General features: G+C 32.2%; 3 protein-coding genes across 6 annotated transcripts; 2 read left to right on the top strand and 1 right to left on the bottom strand.

The window, feature by feature from the left end:
- Positions 1 to 286: 286 nt before the first annotated feature.
- On the bottom strand, positions 287 to 4,603 carry LOC106776993 (cation/H(+) antiporter 18). Of its 3 annotated transcripts, XM_014664483.2 has the most exons (5): positions 4,527 to 4,603; positions 4,375 to 4,454; positions 3,516 to 3,753; positions 1,886 to 2,887; positions 287 to 1,785 (listed from the first exon to the last, which is right to left on the bottom strand). In XM_014664483.2, the coding sequence occupies exons 3-5, from the start codon at positions 3,714 to 3,716 to the stop codon at positions 568 to 570; spliced, it is 2,421 nt and encodes an 806-aa protein (XP_014519969.1). In that variant the 5' UTR covers positions 3,717 to 3,753; positions 4,375 to 4,454; positions 4,527 to 4,603; the 3' UTR covers positions 287 to 567. The 3 variants fall into 3 exon arrangements, with proteins under 3 accessions (XP_014519969.1, XP_014519970.1, XP_022643275.1); XM_014664484.2 differs by lacking the exons at positions 4,375 to 4,454; positions 4,527 to 4,603 and adding an exon at positions 4,041 to 4,297; XM_022787554.1 differs by lacking the exons at positions 3,516 to 3,753; positions 4,375 to 4,454; positions 4,527 to 4,603 and having other exon boundaries at positions 1,886 to 2,754; positions 2,834 to 2,859.
- A 5,934-nt stretch (positions 4,604 to 10,537) lies between these two features.
- On the top strand, positions 10,538 to 14,333 carry LOC106776476 (uncharacterized protein At5g41620). Of its 2 annotated transcripts, XM_014663949.2 has the most exons (4): positions 11,028 to 11,141; positions 11,666 to 11,742; positions 11,830 to 11,955; positions 12,618 to 14,333. In XM_014663949.2, exons 2-4 carry the CDS (start codon positions 11,692 to 11,694, stop codon positions 14,127 to 14,129), a joined length of 1,689 nt encoding a protein of 562 aa, XP_014519435.1. In that variant the 5' UTR covers positions 11,028 to 11,141; positions 11,666 to 11,691; the 3' UTR covers positions 14,130 to 14,333. The 2 variants fall into 2 exon arrangements, with proteins under 2 accessions (XP_014519433.1, XP_014519435.1); XM_014663947.2 differs by lacking the exon at positions 11,666 to 11,742 and having other exon boundaries at positions 10,538 to 11,141.
- A 499-nt stretch (positions 14,334 to 14,832) lies between these two features.
- LOC106777332 lies at positions 14,833 to 16,018 on the top strand. The gene is made up of 3 exons (XM_014664906.2): positions 14,833 to 15,089; positions 15,353 to 15,488; positions 15,563 to 16,018. The coding sequence occupies exons 1-3, from the start codon at positions 14,929 to 14,931 to the stop codon at positions 15,617 to 15,619; spliced, it is 354 nt and encodes a 117-aa protein (XP_014520392.1). The 5' UTR covers positions 14,833 to 14,928; the 3' UTR covers positions 15,620 to 16,018.
- Positions 16,019 to 16,963: the final 945 nt, after the last annotated feature.

The following is a 16,963-nucleotide window of genomic DNA, read 5'->3' as shown; positions in this document are numbered from 1 at the left end:
GGAGATTTGTGTGTGTGTGTATATATATATATATATATATATATATATATATATATATATATATATATATATATATATATATATATATATATATATATANTATATATATATATATATATATATATATATATATATATATATATATATATATATATATATATATATATATATATATATAGATGTTCTATTGTTAGATTTGTTGTATGCGTTCTGTAATGATTTTAGAAGTTGAAAAAGATTAAAGGAGTGATTAAAAATAGCAGAATAAAGCAAAAGTCTGGAAAAGTAAAAACTAAACAGGGCAACTAGTAGATTTTATTACCAAACTGGACAGAGAATTGGAACTGAAGCCAGAATTCTAATTTTCCACCACAAGTCTCTACACAACTCAGTCCAACCGTAAAGTTATTAATTCTAAATCAGTTCCAGTCCTAAGGAAATTAAATTCCAAACATTTTTTTATTTGTTTGGTGGTCAAATTTTGAATTATAAAGTATATACTGCAAGGCAAAGCTGCATGAAGTTCAGAAAAGGCCAAACGTGTAGGCCAAAACAGTAAGAGAAGCGTTATGCAGCAGAACCTGAATCCTGATAGGGTAATTGTTCCTCCATTTCCGGCGTCAAATTTATTGGCGCCCCATCGTTGTTATACTGTTGTATTACCAAAACGGATGCTGTTGTGGGGAAATCTTGTGATACCAACAAACCACCCACAGGTCCTAGTTCAGGGCATTCACTGCTTTTCAGAGCACAGGCAACTTCACTGACTGGCCTTGAACCCACAAGAAACAGACTTGAGCTATTAACCTCACGGATAATAGCAACTGTTTCTGCTGCATTTTTAACTATTCTCTCTTCATAGTTGATGGAGTCATCATTTGCTGTTTTCACTTTAAATTCATCGAGGAATTGTTCATCCTGTGAGACTAATTTGGTGCTGGAGGAGGAGTCGCCCACATCAACTCTTAAAATCTCTGTTTCATTAGGTGGTTCAACTACAAAGCGAATAACCAACAATGTGATGCCAGGATGCTCGGCCATACGACCTCCGTAAGCAAGGGCTTCACGATCATCACCACCACCAAAGAAAAGCACTGTAACACGGTAAGAAACATTACTTGCAGAGACATGGGAGGTACCACCGAGCCCACGATCAACAAAAATTCCAACTGAGCATGGCGCATGCTCAAGTACTCTTTTGTTAACCCATCGAAAATCATTTCTACTGGTATTTAGTGAACCATCCAAACTTTGATGCTTATGAAATGGAAGAATGATGACTGCGGCTTCCTTCCTCTCAGCAGTTGCACAAATGTCTTCATGTATGTTAGCCATAGATGAGATGGCGGTCATTGGCCGGATGGACACTTGACTTAGTTGCCTGTAAGCCTCAAACGCTACAATGACATGGTTAGAAGGTGAATGAGAACCTTTGTTCCAGAATGGCAACCCATTTCTTCTTGCCTTATGTACCATTAATATAGATGAGGACCTCTCAGAGAATTCTTTAAGGTGCATTGCGTACACACAAAGATCATCACGCTTCTGGATTCCTCTTGAAGCCTCAATCAAATTTATCATTGATGGAATATTTCTTGCACCATGGAAGCAGGCGAGAATCCTCAGTTGTCTATTTGCATTTTTCCTCTCAATTGTTCTATATTTGTAGTCGGCTATGCTTCTCTTCCTTGCAGGCTTATACACGGCCATCACAAGAGGAGTAGTGATGAAGGTAGTGAAAACAGCCATAAGAACCATGATGGCGAAGGTCTGATCATTCAAAACCTGGAAATGCATATTTTTAATATTTCACGGTAATAGATAGGAAAGTGCACCTTATTAAACTGATTATATGGAACACTAAGAGCAAGAAAATTGAAATTACCTTTCTATCTTTGCCAATGTTCAGGACTATTAATTCAACTAGGCCTTTGCAATTCATTAAGAACCCCAGCACCAGAGCCTCGTTAAGAGGTAGTTTACAGAGAAGGGAAACAACAAAAGTCCCAAGAATCTTTCCGAAAGAAGCTGTAAATATAACAAAAGCCAGAAGACCCCATGATTGCAGCCCCTTTATGGTGGCTACATTAGTCTTCAATCCACTTGACACAAAATAGAGAGGGAGAAATAGACCAGACACAAGATCCTCTACTTTCTCCACAAGAGCACTGGCAAACGGTCCATCGTTGGGGAGCAAAACTCCAACAACAAAAGCACCAAACATGGCATGGATTCCAATAGCATCTGTGACAAGCCCAGCAGCCAGAACAGCAGCTAATGTAGCACATATGTATACCTCTTCAACTGGTTCACCTTCATGGCATCGTTGGCTCACCCATTTGAAAATTGGAGGGACAATGATTATTGCACAAATGACAAAACCACACCCCGCTAAGAAGACCCACAATGACACAAGTGGAGATCGCTCATGGCCTGACAAGGCAACAGCCAGAGCAAGCAGAATCCAGGCAGCTATATCATTAATTGCTGCAGCTGACATAGCTGTTCTGCCAACGTTTGTGGTTAGAAGTTTTAACTCAGCCAAAATACGGGCCAATACAGGAAATGCAGTAATGGACAGAGCAACACCCATGAATACAAGAAATGCGGCACTATCTGAACCTTTGGCAATTGATTGTTTTAGAACAAATGATGAACCAATTCCTATTACAAAGGGTAGGCTTATTCCAGCCATTGCAATAGCAAGGACTCGGTTTCCAGATTGACGAAGAGATTTAAGATCTAACTCCAGACCTGCTAAGAATAGAAAGAATATAAGGCCAATGTTTGCTAGAGTGTCTAATACTGTAATACTCCTGGGTGGGAAAACTGCCTGCATATAGCTTTTATTCCGTCCAAGAGCTGATGGACCAAGAAGTATCCCTCCCTGTCAATAGCAGTCATACACATTAAAACCATTGTACACATTTTGGCACCTGTAACATCTATCCTAACTTATACATTGTTTAAAATCATATTGCATTCACGTTAAATGTGAGACTCGTTTAGAGTAGCGCAACACAGTGAAGTCTATAGACTATGAAATTTTATAAATATGGAACATGAAAAGCTCTGGTCACATGACAATTGCCTCATAACCCAGTAGCAATCCAACTTGGTTAGGAAGTAACTGATGCCAGGTTCAATCCCTACGAGTCATATTGCTCACTCTTAGCCCCAGTTGCTAGGGACTCCTTGTAACCACTAAAATGAAGAAAAAAAACGAGAGAACCACATCTTACTAATAAGTAATATTTAATTTTCTTATTGAAAAAAAGTTTAAATTAGGGGGAAGGCACTCCACTTATAAAGTCAGGAAAGACAACCGTAGCAAGGATTGACAGTAAAATATAAATACACCTACCAACACAGAATAAATATGAGTTGAACCAAATCAGAGAACAATGATCGACCATATGCATCAATCCCCGTTAGCTATTAATTGTAGTACGAACTACAAAATATAAGCTAAGATAATTAGATCAATTAACACTAAAGAAAATAAATGAACTTACAATAATCTCTGCAATAACTCTGGGTTGCCTTAAGGGTTTTAGAAGATATGCCAGTCCCCTTGAGACCACGAGAACAAGGCATATCTGCAAAATAGCTAGGGGAAGCGCAAAATCAAGAGGGTCGTCTCCCTGAAACACGCCATTTGATGTGGCTTTCATAGGCGCCGGGCAAGCATTTCCAGATGTAGAATTGGAAGCCATTCCAACAGTCCAAAATCCACAGCTAACGCGGATCCACCTAAATTTGAAGAAACAGGGATCTTAATCCTATCTTATGTAACTCTTTTTCATAGACATTAAAATATTTTTAAAAAACCAATCCGAGAACAAGATATGCCAATATTAAGAAAGGATGTTAAAAAACAGCAAAAAAAAACGATCCAGCCTAATCTCCAAGAAGCTACAACGTAAATCTCGCAATACAAGATATTCCGTTAAAAAAAAACAATAAAATCAAATAAAAAGAGTAATTATGGGGAGCACACTCCAAATCAGGGTAACAACTATTTTTTTCAAAGTCGGTACCTCTCCCACACAGTCAAAAAGAAGTCATTCTGCCAGCAACTCAAACAAACGAATTGCAATATGCCTCGCTCTGTTCTCAAAATTTTATCAAGAGTTCTGATGACCCCAAACCTTTTAATTAACAATATATAATAAACTTATGTAAACAGTAAACAATAATAAACATGTTTCGGCGTGGCGGAATTGAACAGAAACCAGTTAAAAAGAAGGCACAGCATTAACAGTCATTTTTACTTGCATGTTCCGCGCATAATTGGATAGAATATTTGAAAGCAAATAGATTATTACCTAAGAAACAGAGGAAGCAAATAAAAGAGAAGCACTGAAAAATCACCTGTCCAACCTGAATGGTTGGTGAAGGAAGAAGAAGAATCGGATTCACTTGTTGGTTTTAATAGTCTTCAGATTTGATTCCTGGGAAGAAAAGAGATACTTAAGAGAAAAGGAAAGAAAAAATGTGGGTCCAGAATCCAAAAATGGACTTACCTGCAACTATGAAACAGAGCGCACCGCCTTCAACACCAGATTGAAAACCACCATATTCGCCATACAAGGGCTTTTTATTTATGTGCATGATAACTTTGACCTTCTTATTCCAATTTAATATTCATTCACAGGGCCCATCTGTATCTTTGACTTTTTGCACTGAGTCACACATCGTGTATGACTTTTTTTATGGAGACAACTGCAACTACAAGTATTTTTTTTTTAGAGAATATCTTTGCATGATTATTAGAATAAAAACGTTATTAAATTATAAAAAAATAAAATAAATCAATTTTAGAATTGTATTATATTAATTAATTTTTATTGTAAGTATTAATTAAATTAAAAAAATAATAGTAAAATAATAAAATGAATTATGTTAATGAAAGTAAAATTACAAATTAATTATATACATTAAAAGTAGTTAATTTTTTAATAATTATATCTATAACACTAGTTAACAGATAAAATTCTTGTAAAATTGGTTAATTTGATTTTTAATGATGGTTTGAAATTAAAACATTGTATATATATAATTTTCAGAATCTTAATGTACACACTATAGTTTAAAATACATTTAGTCCCACTCATTTTTGTATTATATGAAAAAAGAAGAATGAAGAATAAGATTGTTTTTGAAAGTGAGTATTTAAAAATTAAATGGTGGATCTTGAACTGCGCAAAGTCCTGTTGTCCACTCCATTTAAATATAATTATTTAATGAATTAATATACTGATAATGACTTTTTCATGGTACTGCTATTAGATCAGGAACCCGCCAAAACAAAATAAATAATTAGTATTAAAGCAGTGGCTGATGTCTATTAAAAAATATACTCTGTAATTATTTATTTCTTAGAAGGAATTCACAACATGCCATACTGTCATAGATTGAAACTTTAACGCTGAAATATTTGAAATATAAAAAAACTATTATTTTTAAGGAAATAGTTAAAACATATCATCTAAAAAAAAGAGTAAAAGTAGCTTATTAAAAACAATAGAAAATATATATGACTATTACTGATAAAATTTAAATATTGATAAGATTATTAATTTCTACTATAATTACTTGAAATTCATAATAAATAAATATACTTCATATATAGATTTTTCCAAATGTTAAAAAAAATTAACCAAAAAATAATTAATAGTCTATTATACTATATATTTCTTTGTTATTAATCGAATTTTTTCATTTACCCTATAAAATAAGATAAAAGAAAAATCTAAAATACAAAATTAATCAGAATCCTGAATATTTTCTTTGTATGAAATATATACATCAACATTTATGGATTATACCTTTTATTTCATTAGAAGTTTTCCTTTATCTTATGACAATAAAAAATATTCATTTTTTAATTTTCTTAATATTTTATTGTTTATTACAATTAAGATTTTTTTTTCTTGATTTATTTATTCCTCTTCGATTTTTCAATATGTATATCATAAATAATAATATTTTTTAGGGTATGATTATTTAATTAATTCACTTATTTCTTTTATTTTAATATTAATTACTACGGTTAATATTTTCGTTTTTATTTATATGATAATTATATTTTTCAGGGATATTTGAGATTTTTTTTGGTTGCATAACTGCTTTTAATATTGTTTCAATAAATATTTTTTTTTGCGTGTATAATTTATATTTTAAATTTAGAATGAATTATATAAATGATGAAATTACTATAATAAATATGAAAAAAATTAAAATTACTATAATAAATATGAAAATAAAAACAAAAGTATGTGATAAGATTAGAAGATAACTGGTTTAGCAAATTACAAGATAACGTGTGAAATGTATGGGAGAGAAAGAAAAACAAAATTGATAATTTTTTACATTTAGATAATATGTTTACCTAAAAGATATTACATATATTTTAAAGATTAAAAATTCAAACACAGTAGTCAATTTTGAATGTTATTGCTTAATTATTTTTATATAAACTTCTTTAAAATTAATGTTCATGAATTTATGATAGTTTTTCATTAGTTATATTTAAAAATTAACTAAACGTGATAAATTATGTTATAGAAAAAGGATAATATAACTGAAAATTATTAAAGAATCATTTGCTTTTAAGTAGTTAGAAAATAAGATGAGAAAAATATTATATCACAAAAAAATTACAACATAATTGTGATTATATTAGATGAGGAATTGTTAATTACCTATATTACTGTACAGTTAATAGACGACCAAACTGTCATATAAAATGAGATATTAACATTAATTCTAATCAACTTAAAATAATTATTACGAATTGAGTTATAATTAAATTATGACTAATTAAGAAAGTAATTAATTGTATTTAATAATACATTAATACTTAAATAACTGAATTTTTAGTTATTAATGTGCCTTTTATAAATAATTTCTCATTTACATAACAATTAAAAGACGAGTTAAACATTATTTCCATATCATTCATATCGATCCATAATCTTTAAAAAAAATTATCAATAAATTGGAAAGAATATTCATAAAATATATTAATGTTATTTATTTTATAATTTAAGTAATTGGTACAGGTTTTTATTAATATATATTTTTTCGAGTAACTTGTTTTGCCTTTACTTTTAACACGTTGACGTAAAAAGAAAAACCTTTTCTGCTGGTCATATATAGGAAAAGATGTAAAAACCTATTTTTTTTCAGCATTTGTTAATTAACTCATTCCTACCAAAAAATTAAATTAGTTACCATTAGTATCAAAATTATTAGTTTAAATTTCAATTAAAATATAAATATATTTCTATTTAAAGCGGAATGATATTAATTGTTTATATTTCTACTCTTAAAAAATAATTTAATTAAGTTTAGGAAGAAATATGATGCATGTAATCATTTATCCAATACAGTTTCTGTCCATCTGTTACAAATAATAATAAATGTATTACTAATTAAAACAGGTTAATCAAAATAGTTTTATTGCTTGATATAACTAATTAAAAAAAATCAGCAAGAATTATATCTCTTTAATGCCATTAACAATACAAATCCGTTTCTTTAAAGGAAGATAAAGTTACAATTTTTACGAAAACTGGTAATAATTATGGAAGTTAGGTAAAGTTCATTAATGTCATTTTAAACTTTTGTTTTACTGGGAATAAAGCCACCTCGTAATTTATAAGACAAATTAGGTTAATAAATCAGTTGTAAAAACGTAATTAAAGAATTATTTCTTTCATTATGTTTTTAATTATCGTATTTTTAATATTCTATTTATTTACATTGTTAAAATATATTAAAAAATTATTTGAACCACTCATTAAACCTTCTGTTACACACATATAAACCATGCCAAGTATCTTCTGTTCCTTAAATTAAGAAGATAAAACAACAATTTGGCATATTTATGGTTACTTAACAAATCCCATATAAATAAGATATTGACTTATTCAAAACATTAATATAAATTTTAACACTATTTTATCATTTCCTCGTCTTATTTGTTATTATCACAATCATATTTCCAAGTTTCTCAAATATAATTATGTGCAGAGATTTTCTCAAATATATTTATGTGCAGAGATTTTCTCAAATATATTTATATTTTTCCATTTTCAAATATGTAAGTAGGAGTGTAAATTGCATGTAGTTGGAATATATTAGTAATGACAAAACGAATTGTCTCTCTCAGTTAGTTTGTTGACCCGACAAGATTTAATAGACTGGTTCGTAGTTTTAAATTTGACAATTTTGATTTGTTAACTATTTTTTTTATTAAAAAATTACTTAAAAATTATTTTTATATATTAGAATATAAATATATAATAATAGTAAAACTCAAATTATTAATATTTATAAATTATAATAGAATAATATAATATAAGACTTTATAAAGTTCTTTAAGAAAGTTTTTATAATAAATACTTGATTACTTTATTATTAACAAAGAATAACTTTTTCTTTTTCTTTATCTGATTTCTAAAGTTTCTTTTTAACTCTCTATTTATTATCTTTATATCTAATCACTTATTAAATAGAGTAAGTTATTGTTTATTCTTTTAGAGTAATTTTATCTTTGGCTTGTATGTGTGGGGTGTAAAGTTGTATATATAATTTAAGAGCTCTTGATAAATGTTTGTTTAATTAGAGTAATGGTGATATGATGAAATTATTGATTTGAGTTTTGTTTGTGGAGATATTGGCTTTTTTTTTTGTGATTAAAGGTCCTTGGAGATAAAATGAATTTTTATAAAACTTTTTGGTTAAATAAAGAAAGTTAGTTATTTAAAATTGTTTTATTTTTTTTAGGTATTGTGTAAATCTATTTTGATTAATTGAATTTGATGAATGTTATGAATTGGTTGGTTTGAGAAAATAAATGTTTTATTTGTTTAATTTTGTAGTCTTACTAGAAGTCATATAGGTGTAATTATGATTTGATGGTGTGTTGGTATCGAGAATAGTTAAATTTGACTAAATTGATTTTAGACTATTCGTTTGATAAGTTGAAAAGTTGAATTGGTTATGACTTGTGAAGATGAAAGAAAAACACTATCTAATACGACATGAACAGATTCATTAATCTATTACGAGTGTGTTAAAATCTTAGTGTGCGAAATGTTAAGAAACAAACAAAGTTTCACATAGAATAAAACAAGAGATGAATATGAGTTTATATACACATAAGATATTTCCTTTGATAAGAAACCTTTTGGAAGAGTATAAAAAACAAACCCGTTAGACCTTAGTCTAAAGCTTTAGCTCTTAATTGACTTTTAAATTTGCAAACTTGTTGAACATGAGTCTCTTCCACCGAGGAAGAGCATAATGATAGTCGTATTTGTTGAGTGAATAAAATTCTTACTTATCCAATAATATAAATTAATTTTCTTTCAATATTAAAGTCCATTAAAGTTCTTAGGATAAGAATTAGTTCTATAAAATTCACTTTATCATACAAGAAGTTGGGTAAATCATGATTTATAAACCAAAAATTATTGGATATTATTTTATTAAAATTATAAGTTTTTGTTTCTTTTTAAATATATTAACTTATCATAGTTTTGATTGTATAACAAACAATACAGGCGAGAAACCGTGATCTAGTTTTCGAGTAATGTAGATTTGGATAATTACTTATGTGTAAAGTTATATTGTATTGCATAATACTCATCATTCTTTAATAAACCGTATTACGTAACATTGATAATTTATATTGTATTATATAATACATTTATTGAGGAAAACATTATAATACTTACAACCACTACTTTTCCACCTTATTATGTGAATTTGTTTACTATTTCCTTATATTAAATTTCCATCAAAAGTTAATCTTTTTTGGATGCTATTCTTAATTGCTAATGCTACAAAAATTTGTTTCTTCAATACCTATGAAATTAAGGTTAAGTACAAATTCGTAACAAACATTAAAATATTTTTAAAAAGTTTATTCATCTATTTATTAAAATTCTTCTGTTACATATTACAACATCTCAACATAACTATTATTACTTAAACTAATAAGATAAAAGAACAAATTTTCTATCCATGTCCAAAGTGACAACTTAACTTATTTAAAAAAATGGTGAATACATTTAAATATTTCCCCAACATATATATCTTACAAAGTTTAACATTACACTACTTAATGGCTATATTCTTATTATTCATCTTATCTTTAATTAATTTATACATTCATTTATTCTACCGCAGGAATACAGAAATCAAGATGAGAGTTTACTCTTAGTTCCTTTCACAGAGTGTCAGTTAGGTGTATTTTTTTTTTTTTTTTTCAATTTTCTTTGATGAAGGTAGCCTGAGAGAATCATAAATCTCTATCATTCAACTTTCTTCAACTTCCTGCACATAAATAAAATAAAAGAATTACACGAATTAGTGAAAATATAATTTTCGAATATTAAAATGAAAATTGTAGATTCCCTTGTTAAAAATAAAACTCTGTCTGATCAGTAATTTCCAGCAAAAAGAAAAAAAAAACTGCAGCTGTTCATAGCTGCGGTTAATGATAATGGTTGAATTGGCCGGTGAGGTAGCTACAGAGGAGAGCATTGATGGATGAATTTTTGGATAATAAATATAAGAAAGAGAGGTAAAAGTGGAAGGCAGACATGGCAGTAGAGAAGAAGGAGGGAGTGTAGTGTATTATTAAGGAGGCAACAAAAAGGGAAAGAAAATAATAAATGAAAGATAAAAAGGTTGGGAGGTGGATGAGAGAGAAGAAAGAAGGGAGGAGAAGGCATAAATAAAGGAAGAGAGAGATGAAAAGCGAGGAAGAGGAAGCGGAAAAGGAGGAAAAATTAGGAGAAAAGTTGAGGCGAGGGGTTTTGGTAGGGAAAAGCAGGGGACCCTCTACTCCATTTCCCTCTTGGCTCTCCCACACTCACACTAACAAACACATTCGGGACCATTCTGTTTCCGCTAGGAAGCTCGCCGCAGCGCTCTGGGAATTCAATCAATCTTTCCCACTCTTTCAAATGCATCGTTCTGCTGCTAATAACGCTCAGCCTTCTGCCGCCGCCGCCGCCGCTCCCGATCCCAGACACCGCCGCCACCATTACATCCTCCATAAGGACAAGGCTCTCCACATCTCCAACTTCCTGGCCGATGCATCTCCCAGTTCCCCTGATCAGGTGCCGTCTGTTTTTTTCTTTCTGCTTTCCAACTTTGTTTTTTCCGCTTTCATCTTGTTTGTTTCGGTTTTTGTCTTTCGAGGGTTTATGTATACTTAGCTACCAGGTTAGGCAGTAATACCAGTTTTCTTTTTTTTTTTTTTGTTTTAAATTTCTCATTCAGTATCTGTGTTGACTTGCCGTTTTTTTTATGTTGGTGACTTATTATCGTTATTATTGTTATTCCTGAAATGTTCTTTCAGCATCTGCAATTTGTTCTTTATTAAACAAAAATGTCTCCTCGCTGTCTGGTTTTTGTCTGGTTTTTGAAGGGCACAGTGAATCTAGTTTGAGTTGATTTTTATACACATGATTCGTTTTCCCATTTTATGCTTGTCCTTCCTTGCGGCCATTTTCCTTTTGAAATTTCTCTTTCCTTCCTTCGTTGTATTATGTATTTGTATGTGGTTGAATGATCTCTTTCTTATGGGCATAGTTCACTACCTGTTTTCAATTTCTTTTATTTTGTGGATGTTCATGTTTAGATCTTAGCGTCTATGAGCATCGAGACATGTTTAGTGTGAAGTCATGCACTGTCTCTAACCTCGTGCCTGTAATGGAGGTAGAGATTCTCATAGACATTGTTAAAGATTCCATAGAGACAAATCTAGATGTCGTTTAAAATGATAATTTTCTGTTCTTTCATCAGCCAGCTAGCGCCAGCAGTTTGAGGAGGCATATTGCTGCATCCTTGATGCAGCAGCATCGAGCAATTGAGAGAAATAATCATGCACTGCAACCTTTATCTCCTGCAAGTTATGGTAGTTCCATGGAGGTAAGCATCAACCTTGACCCCAACCATGAACCTCCACCTTCTTTTTGTTTTCTAACGGGCAACACTTTTAGAGCATAAAATATCCTTCGAAGTAAGCATGTTATTTTTTTTTTGTGGGACTTGCCATTTTGACACCTTATATAATGTGAGTGCATATATTTACAAAATTGATTAGGTCACGAGATTTCTCTTAATTATGATCCATCAGCAGTGTATAGTGGAAGAGATAAAAAAATATTGGGAGTAACAAATTCCTGACATTAAGAAATTTGGTGAATGACTAATTTTGTCCACGATAAATACTGATATAACATACCATTAACAGCTCCGTTGTAGTATAGTTTTCTAATGATATAACATACCATTAACAGCTACGTTGTAGTATATTTTTGATGCCAAAATAATCGGTTAGAATAATATCTATAATAAAAGAATCGTATTAATAATGAACTAGCTTAAAGAATGAAATAATTTCAAAGTTTGAGTCACTTTTTTTGTAGATTTATTTTTTAATTACCTTCTTGTTCCAGAGTGTATTTTAAAATATTTGTTGCGAATACTAGGTTCATCCTTGATTGACTGTTTGATGCAAAGGTTGTTTATTGTTGGATGAATATCCCATATTTTATTGAATACTTTGCCTGTCCTTTCTTGGGTTGCAGATGACACCCTATAATCCTGGAGCCACTCCTTCTAGTTCCTTGGAATTTAAGGGAAGGATTGGTGAGCCACATTATAATCTCAAAACATCTACGGAGCTTCTGAAAGTGCTAAACAGAATATGGAGCCTGGAAGAACAACATGCTTCTAACGTTTCATTGATAAAAGCATTAAAATCAGAGCTAGATCATGCGCGTATAAGGATCAAAGAGTTGCTTCGAGACAGACAAGCAGATCGACATGAGGTTGATGACCTGATGAAGCAAATTGCAGAGGATAAATTGGTTCGGAAGAGTAAGGAACAGGATCGACTCCACGCTGCGGTGCAATCTGTGAGGGATGAACTCGAGGATGAGAGGAAATTAAGGAAACGGTCAGAAAGCATACACCGGAAATTAGCTCGAGATCTTTCTGAAGTGAAGTCCTCTCTTTCTAGCGCTCTAAAAGAATTGGATCAAGAGAGAACAAGAAGAAAGCTATTGGAGGACCTTTGTGATGAATTTGCTAGGGGAATAAATGAATATGAACGAGAAGTGCATAGTCTGAATCACAAGTCTGATAAGGACTGGATTCAAAGGGCTGATCACGATCGTTTAATTCTTCACATATCTGAATCGTGGCTGGATGAACGTATGCAAATGCAGCTGGAAGCAGCTCAGAATGGTTTTATGGATAAATCCATAGTTGACAAACTAAGCCTTGAAATAGAGACTTTTCTTAGAGCTAAACAAAATAGTCGAAGTACAGAAAATATAGTGGTAAGGAATCGCCGTAATTCCTTGGAATCTGTACCACTGAACGATGCTGTCAGTGCACCGCAGGTGGCGGGTGATGACGACGATTCCGTGGGAAGTGATTCAAATTGTTTTGAGTTGAACAAGCCAAGCAACAAGGGATCTAAGGTACACGAAGAAGAGGCTGTGGACAAACATTTTGAGGAGACATTGAAAACCAACCACACGAAGAAAAAACCAATACCACGAGAGGGGTTAAAACATCGTAGCCCATCTAGCTTGCAAGTGAAGTTTGAAGAACAGATGGCGTGGGCCATGTCATCTGATTCACATAAGAAGTCCCAGTCAATTGATGCAGATCAGGGGAAGACCACAGACACCAAGGCAATTGAAGGAACTTTATCTGAAAAGTGCGAACACTTTGAGATTAACGAAGATGATGATTCTGAAAGAAAGATGAACCCCACTGAATTGCACAGCTCAAGTAAAAATCACATTATTGATAATCTGATAAGAGGTCAACTTATGGCATCTGAAGGTGGCAATATGCATGCTGAGAATAATTATGGCGAGGCTTCCTGCAGCAATGCTGGATGGAGGAATCAGGCAAGCCCTGTAAAGCAGTGGATGGCAAAACTTGGATCCCAAGACCTAGACATATCGGAGCCTTCCAAAGTGCCTTCAGGGTCAAAGGAGAACAATACTTTGAAGGCGAAGCTTCTTGAAGCTAGGTCCAAGGGGCAGCGATCTCGTTTAAAAGCCTTGAAAGGGTCCTTTTAGAGGTGGTTTAGCATAAACATTTAACATGTTGGAGAATTCAGGCTAAGGTAATAAGTCGGTGAAGAATTTGCATGCTGGTCATTGCACTTCCCTCGTCTTTTCCTTTCACGTGCAATTTTTTGCATTGTTCATAATTTCATTTTGTATCTGTAACATAATTTCTTTTGTGGGTTTATTTTCTATATATTACTGTAGATGTTGTCATGTCATGTAGCCAAAAAAAGAATCAGGTCGACTTTATACAATTTTGGATAATTTTTTGTATTCTTCTCATTGTTATGACCCACTGCACCTAAATTTGAACCTGTGACGCGTTAGTAAGTTTAAACCACACATGGCAACAAATTTTGTACTTATCAGTACCAACCATGAATGGGGGATTCATAAATATTGTTAATTCATAACTATATATGTATTGACTTGTGCATCGCATCACTGATGTTAATTATTTTGTTATTAAAATTACTTCCTTTTATATTGTTAAGTTCAATTTTTTGATAAACTCAAAGTATTGTTAGAGATATTTAAACTTATGAGATATACGATGAAAATATATATTTTAAAACAATTTTACATATATTAATTGAAAAAGAATAACGTAAAATAGAAGCTAATTATGTAATTAGATCGCAAATATGGAGGGTTTTTTTTTTTTTTTAGGTAACCGAAGAGGTTCCGTTCTGGTGATATCCGTGAATAAAAAGAAATAAATGGGCCAAATTTGGCAGGCCCGAACCTTGAAATCCAATTGAGCGCACGTGTGTCTGCGAGGAAGAGCGAAACGCAGACGGCGTCCCTGATGGCAGCGTCGTTCAGGTGGATATTACAACTACACAGGGATGTTCCAAAAGCCGCACGCTTCTACTCCGAAGGCTTGGACTTCACCATCAACGTCTGCTCTCTCCGTTGGGCCGAACTTCAATCTGGTTCTCTCAAGCTTGCCCTCATGCATTCTTCCCAGTACTTCTCTCTTCCCTTCTCATGCCCTCCATGTGTTCGATGATTGTTCATTCCTAGTTGCCGTAGTTAATGACGACCACAATGTGCATGGTTCTTTAATTAACTCTAACATGCTCGAGAAACCTACATTGATTTGTTACTTTTTTTTTCTCTTGATTTTCGACGGTTTTACTGGTGGTCCAAATTATTTTGTTTTGAAAGAAATGTTTGGTTTTGAATATTGAATGGAGTGGTGAGCTGCTGATTCACTTTCAATTTCACAGTGACCAAGCCACCGCGCAGAAAGGGTACTCCTCCCTTTTGTCATTTACGGTGACTGACATGAACGGTACAGTAAATAAATTAATGGCGTTAGGAGCTGAACTCGATGGGCCCATCAAATATGAGATCCATGGAAAGGTATTGTGATTCACTCATAGCTTTCATACATCTGAGGACTTGCCCAACGTCTGATGTGATTAACCTGTGATCAGGTTGCAGCTATGCGGTGTATTGATGGACATGTCTTAGGCCTGTATGAACCTGTCTAAGATGCATAGCAGATTTAGTATAAAATAATACCCTCTCTTGTCATGGTAACATTTTTTAGCCCGTCGTGATCTTGGAAAAGATTGGGTAAATATGTGATACCTTTTGTTTTATGGATTCCCTGCAATAATTGATAATGTTATCTTGTCGAGCCCAATAGCAGCAGCAGGATATGGCGTGTGAAGCAACAGACCTGTGAATAAGGTAAAATGATTACAAGATTGAAAAGAAGCTATTCAAATGCCTCCAAATTATCTTTAGATGTGGTTTTTTTGGCACCATCCATACATAATTGACAGGAAATCACCCCTTGATTTCTTTCTTTCTCTTTAAGGAAGACAGCTTCTCTTTCCTCCCTGTTGAATTTTGGTTGAATTATAATATCGTGTCTTCTACTTCTATCCCAGGATTGATTTTTATTTTGGTGAAACATTTAAACTTTAAAGCTTTCAATTATACCACTAATTGTAGCCTTCGACCATGCAATCATTCAATCATCCATGGAATATTTTTTTGCCCAAATCCCAATTGGATTAATGCATTTTTCTATTTCTCGTGTGCATACATGATATAGCGTCAGATAAAATTCTATTCCATCCATCACTTGAAAATATTATCCATATTTAGTATTTTCATGTGATACATTGTTAGGTTCTTTTGATCAAGAACCTACGCACACAGTACACGTACCCAACACACAACTCAGAACTGTATAACCTCTGTATATTGTCAAACAATGATGAATACAAGATACCCAGAGAGCTTAACCCCTCCCCAAAGAACTCCAAGAGTTCCCGCACAATCAATAAGACTTCCAAAACTCCTCTAACAATTAAACCCAATCCCCTTTAATACAACCCCTTACCCACTTTTCCTAACTGTCAAGACAAACTCCTATCATACATGAAGGTGCTGTGTGATCTTACTTGAAACATGATGTTTTGTATCACTTGAAAAGATTCATATGTAGCACGGTCAAGGGAAAGAGCAATAAATTTATGCAACTATTGCACTTTCTTCCTTAAGCAAAAACTTAGGATCACCAAGACAGAAAAACAAACAACTTTACGGGCACTAAAGAACTTACATTTGCTATAGAGCTGTTAAAGTAGTTATCCGATCCACTCTGGGTTATCCATTTTGTATGTTCACTCGACCTACACCAAATTTCAAATTCGTGAAATAAATAATCATGAAAAATGTTGGTATATATAAAATAATATTATCTTAGTTGTAAATATCATATTAATATACATATTTATCATAAATACTAAGTGATAGTTTTAAATAATATTCAAATAAAATCTATATAATTTCAAATGTCAATCTAACATATTTATATTAGA

This window comes from Vigna radiata, chromosome 11 (assembly GCF_000741045.1).
Source record: "Vigna radiata var. radiata cultivar VC1973A chromosome 11, Vradiata_ver6, whole genome shotgun sequence".
In the NCBI taxonomy this organism is placed as follows: Eukaryota; Viridiplantae; Streptophyta; class Magnoliopsida; order Fabales; family Fabaceae; genus Vigna; species Vigna radiata.
This window is presented reverse-complemented; position numbering and strand designations above follow the sequence as displayed.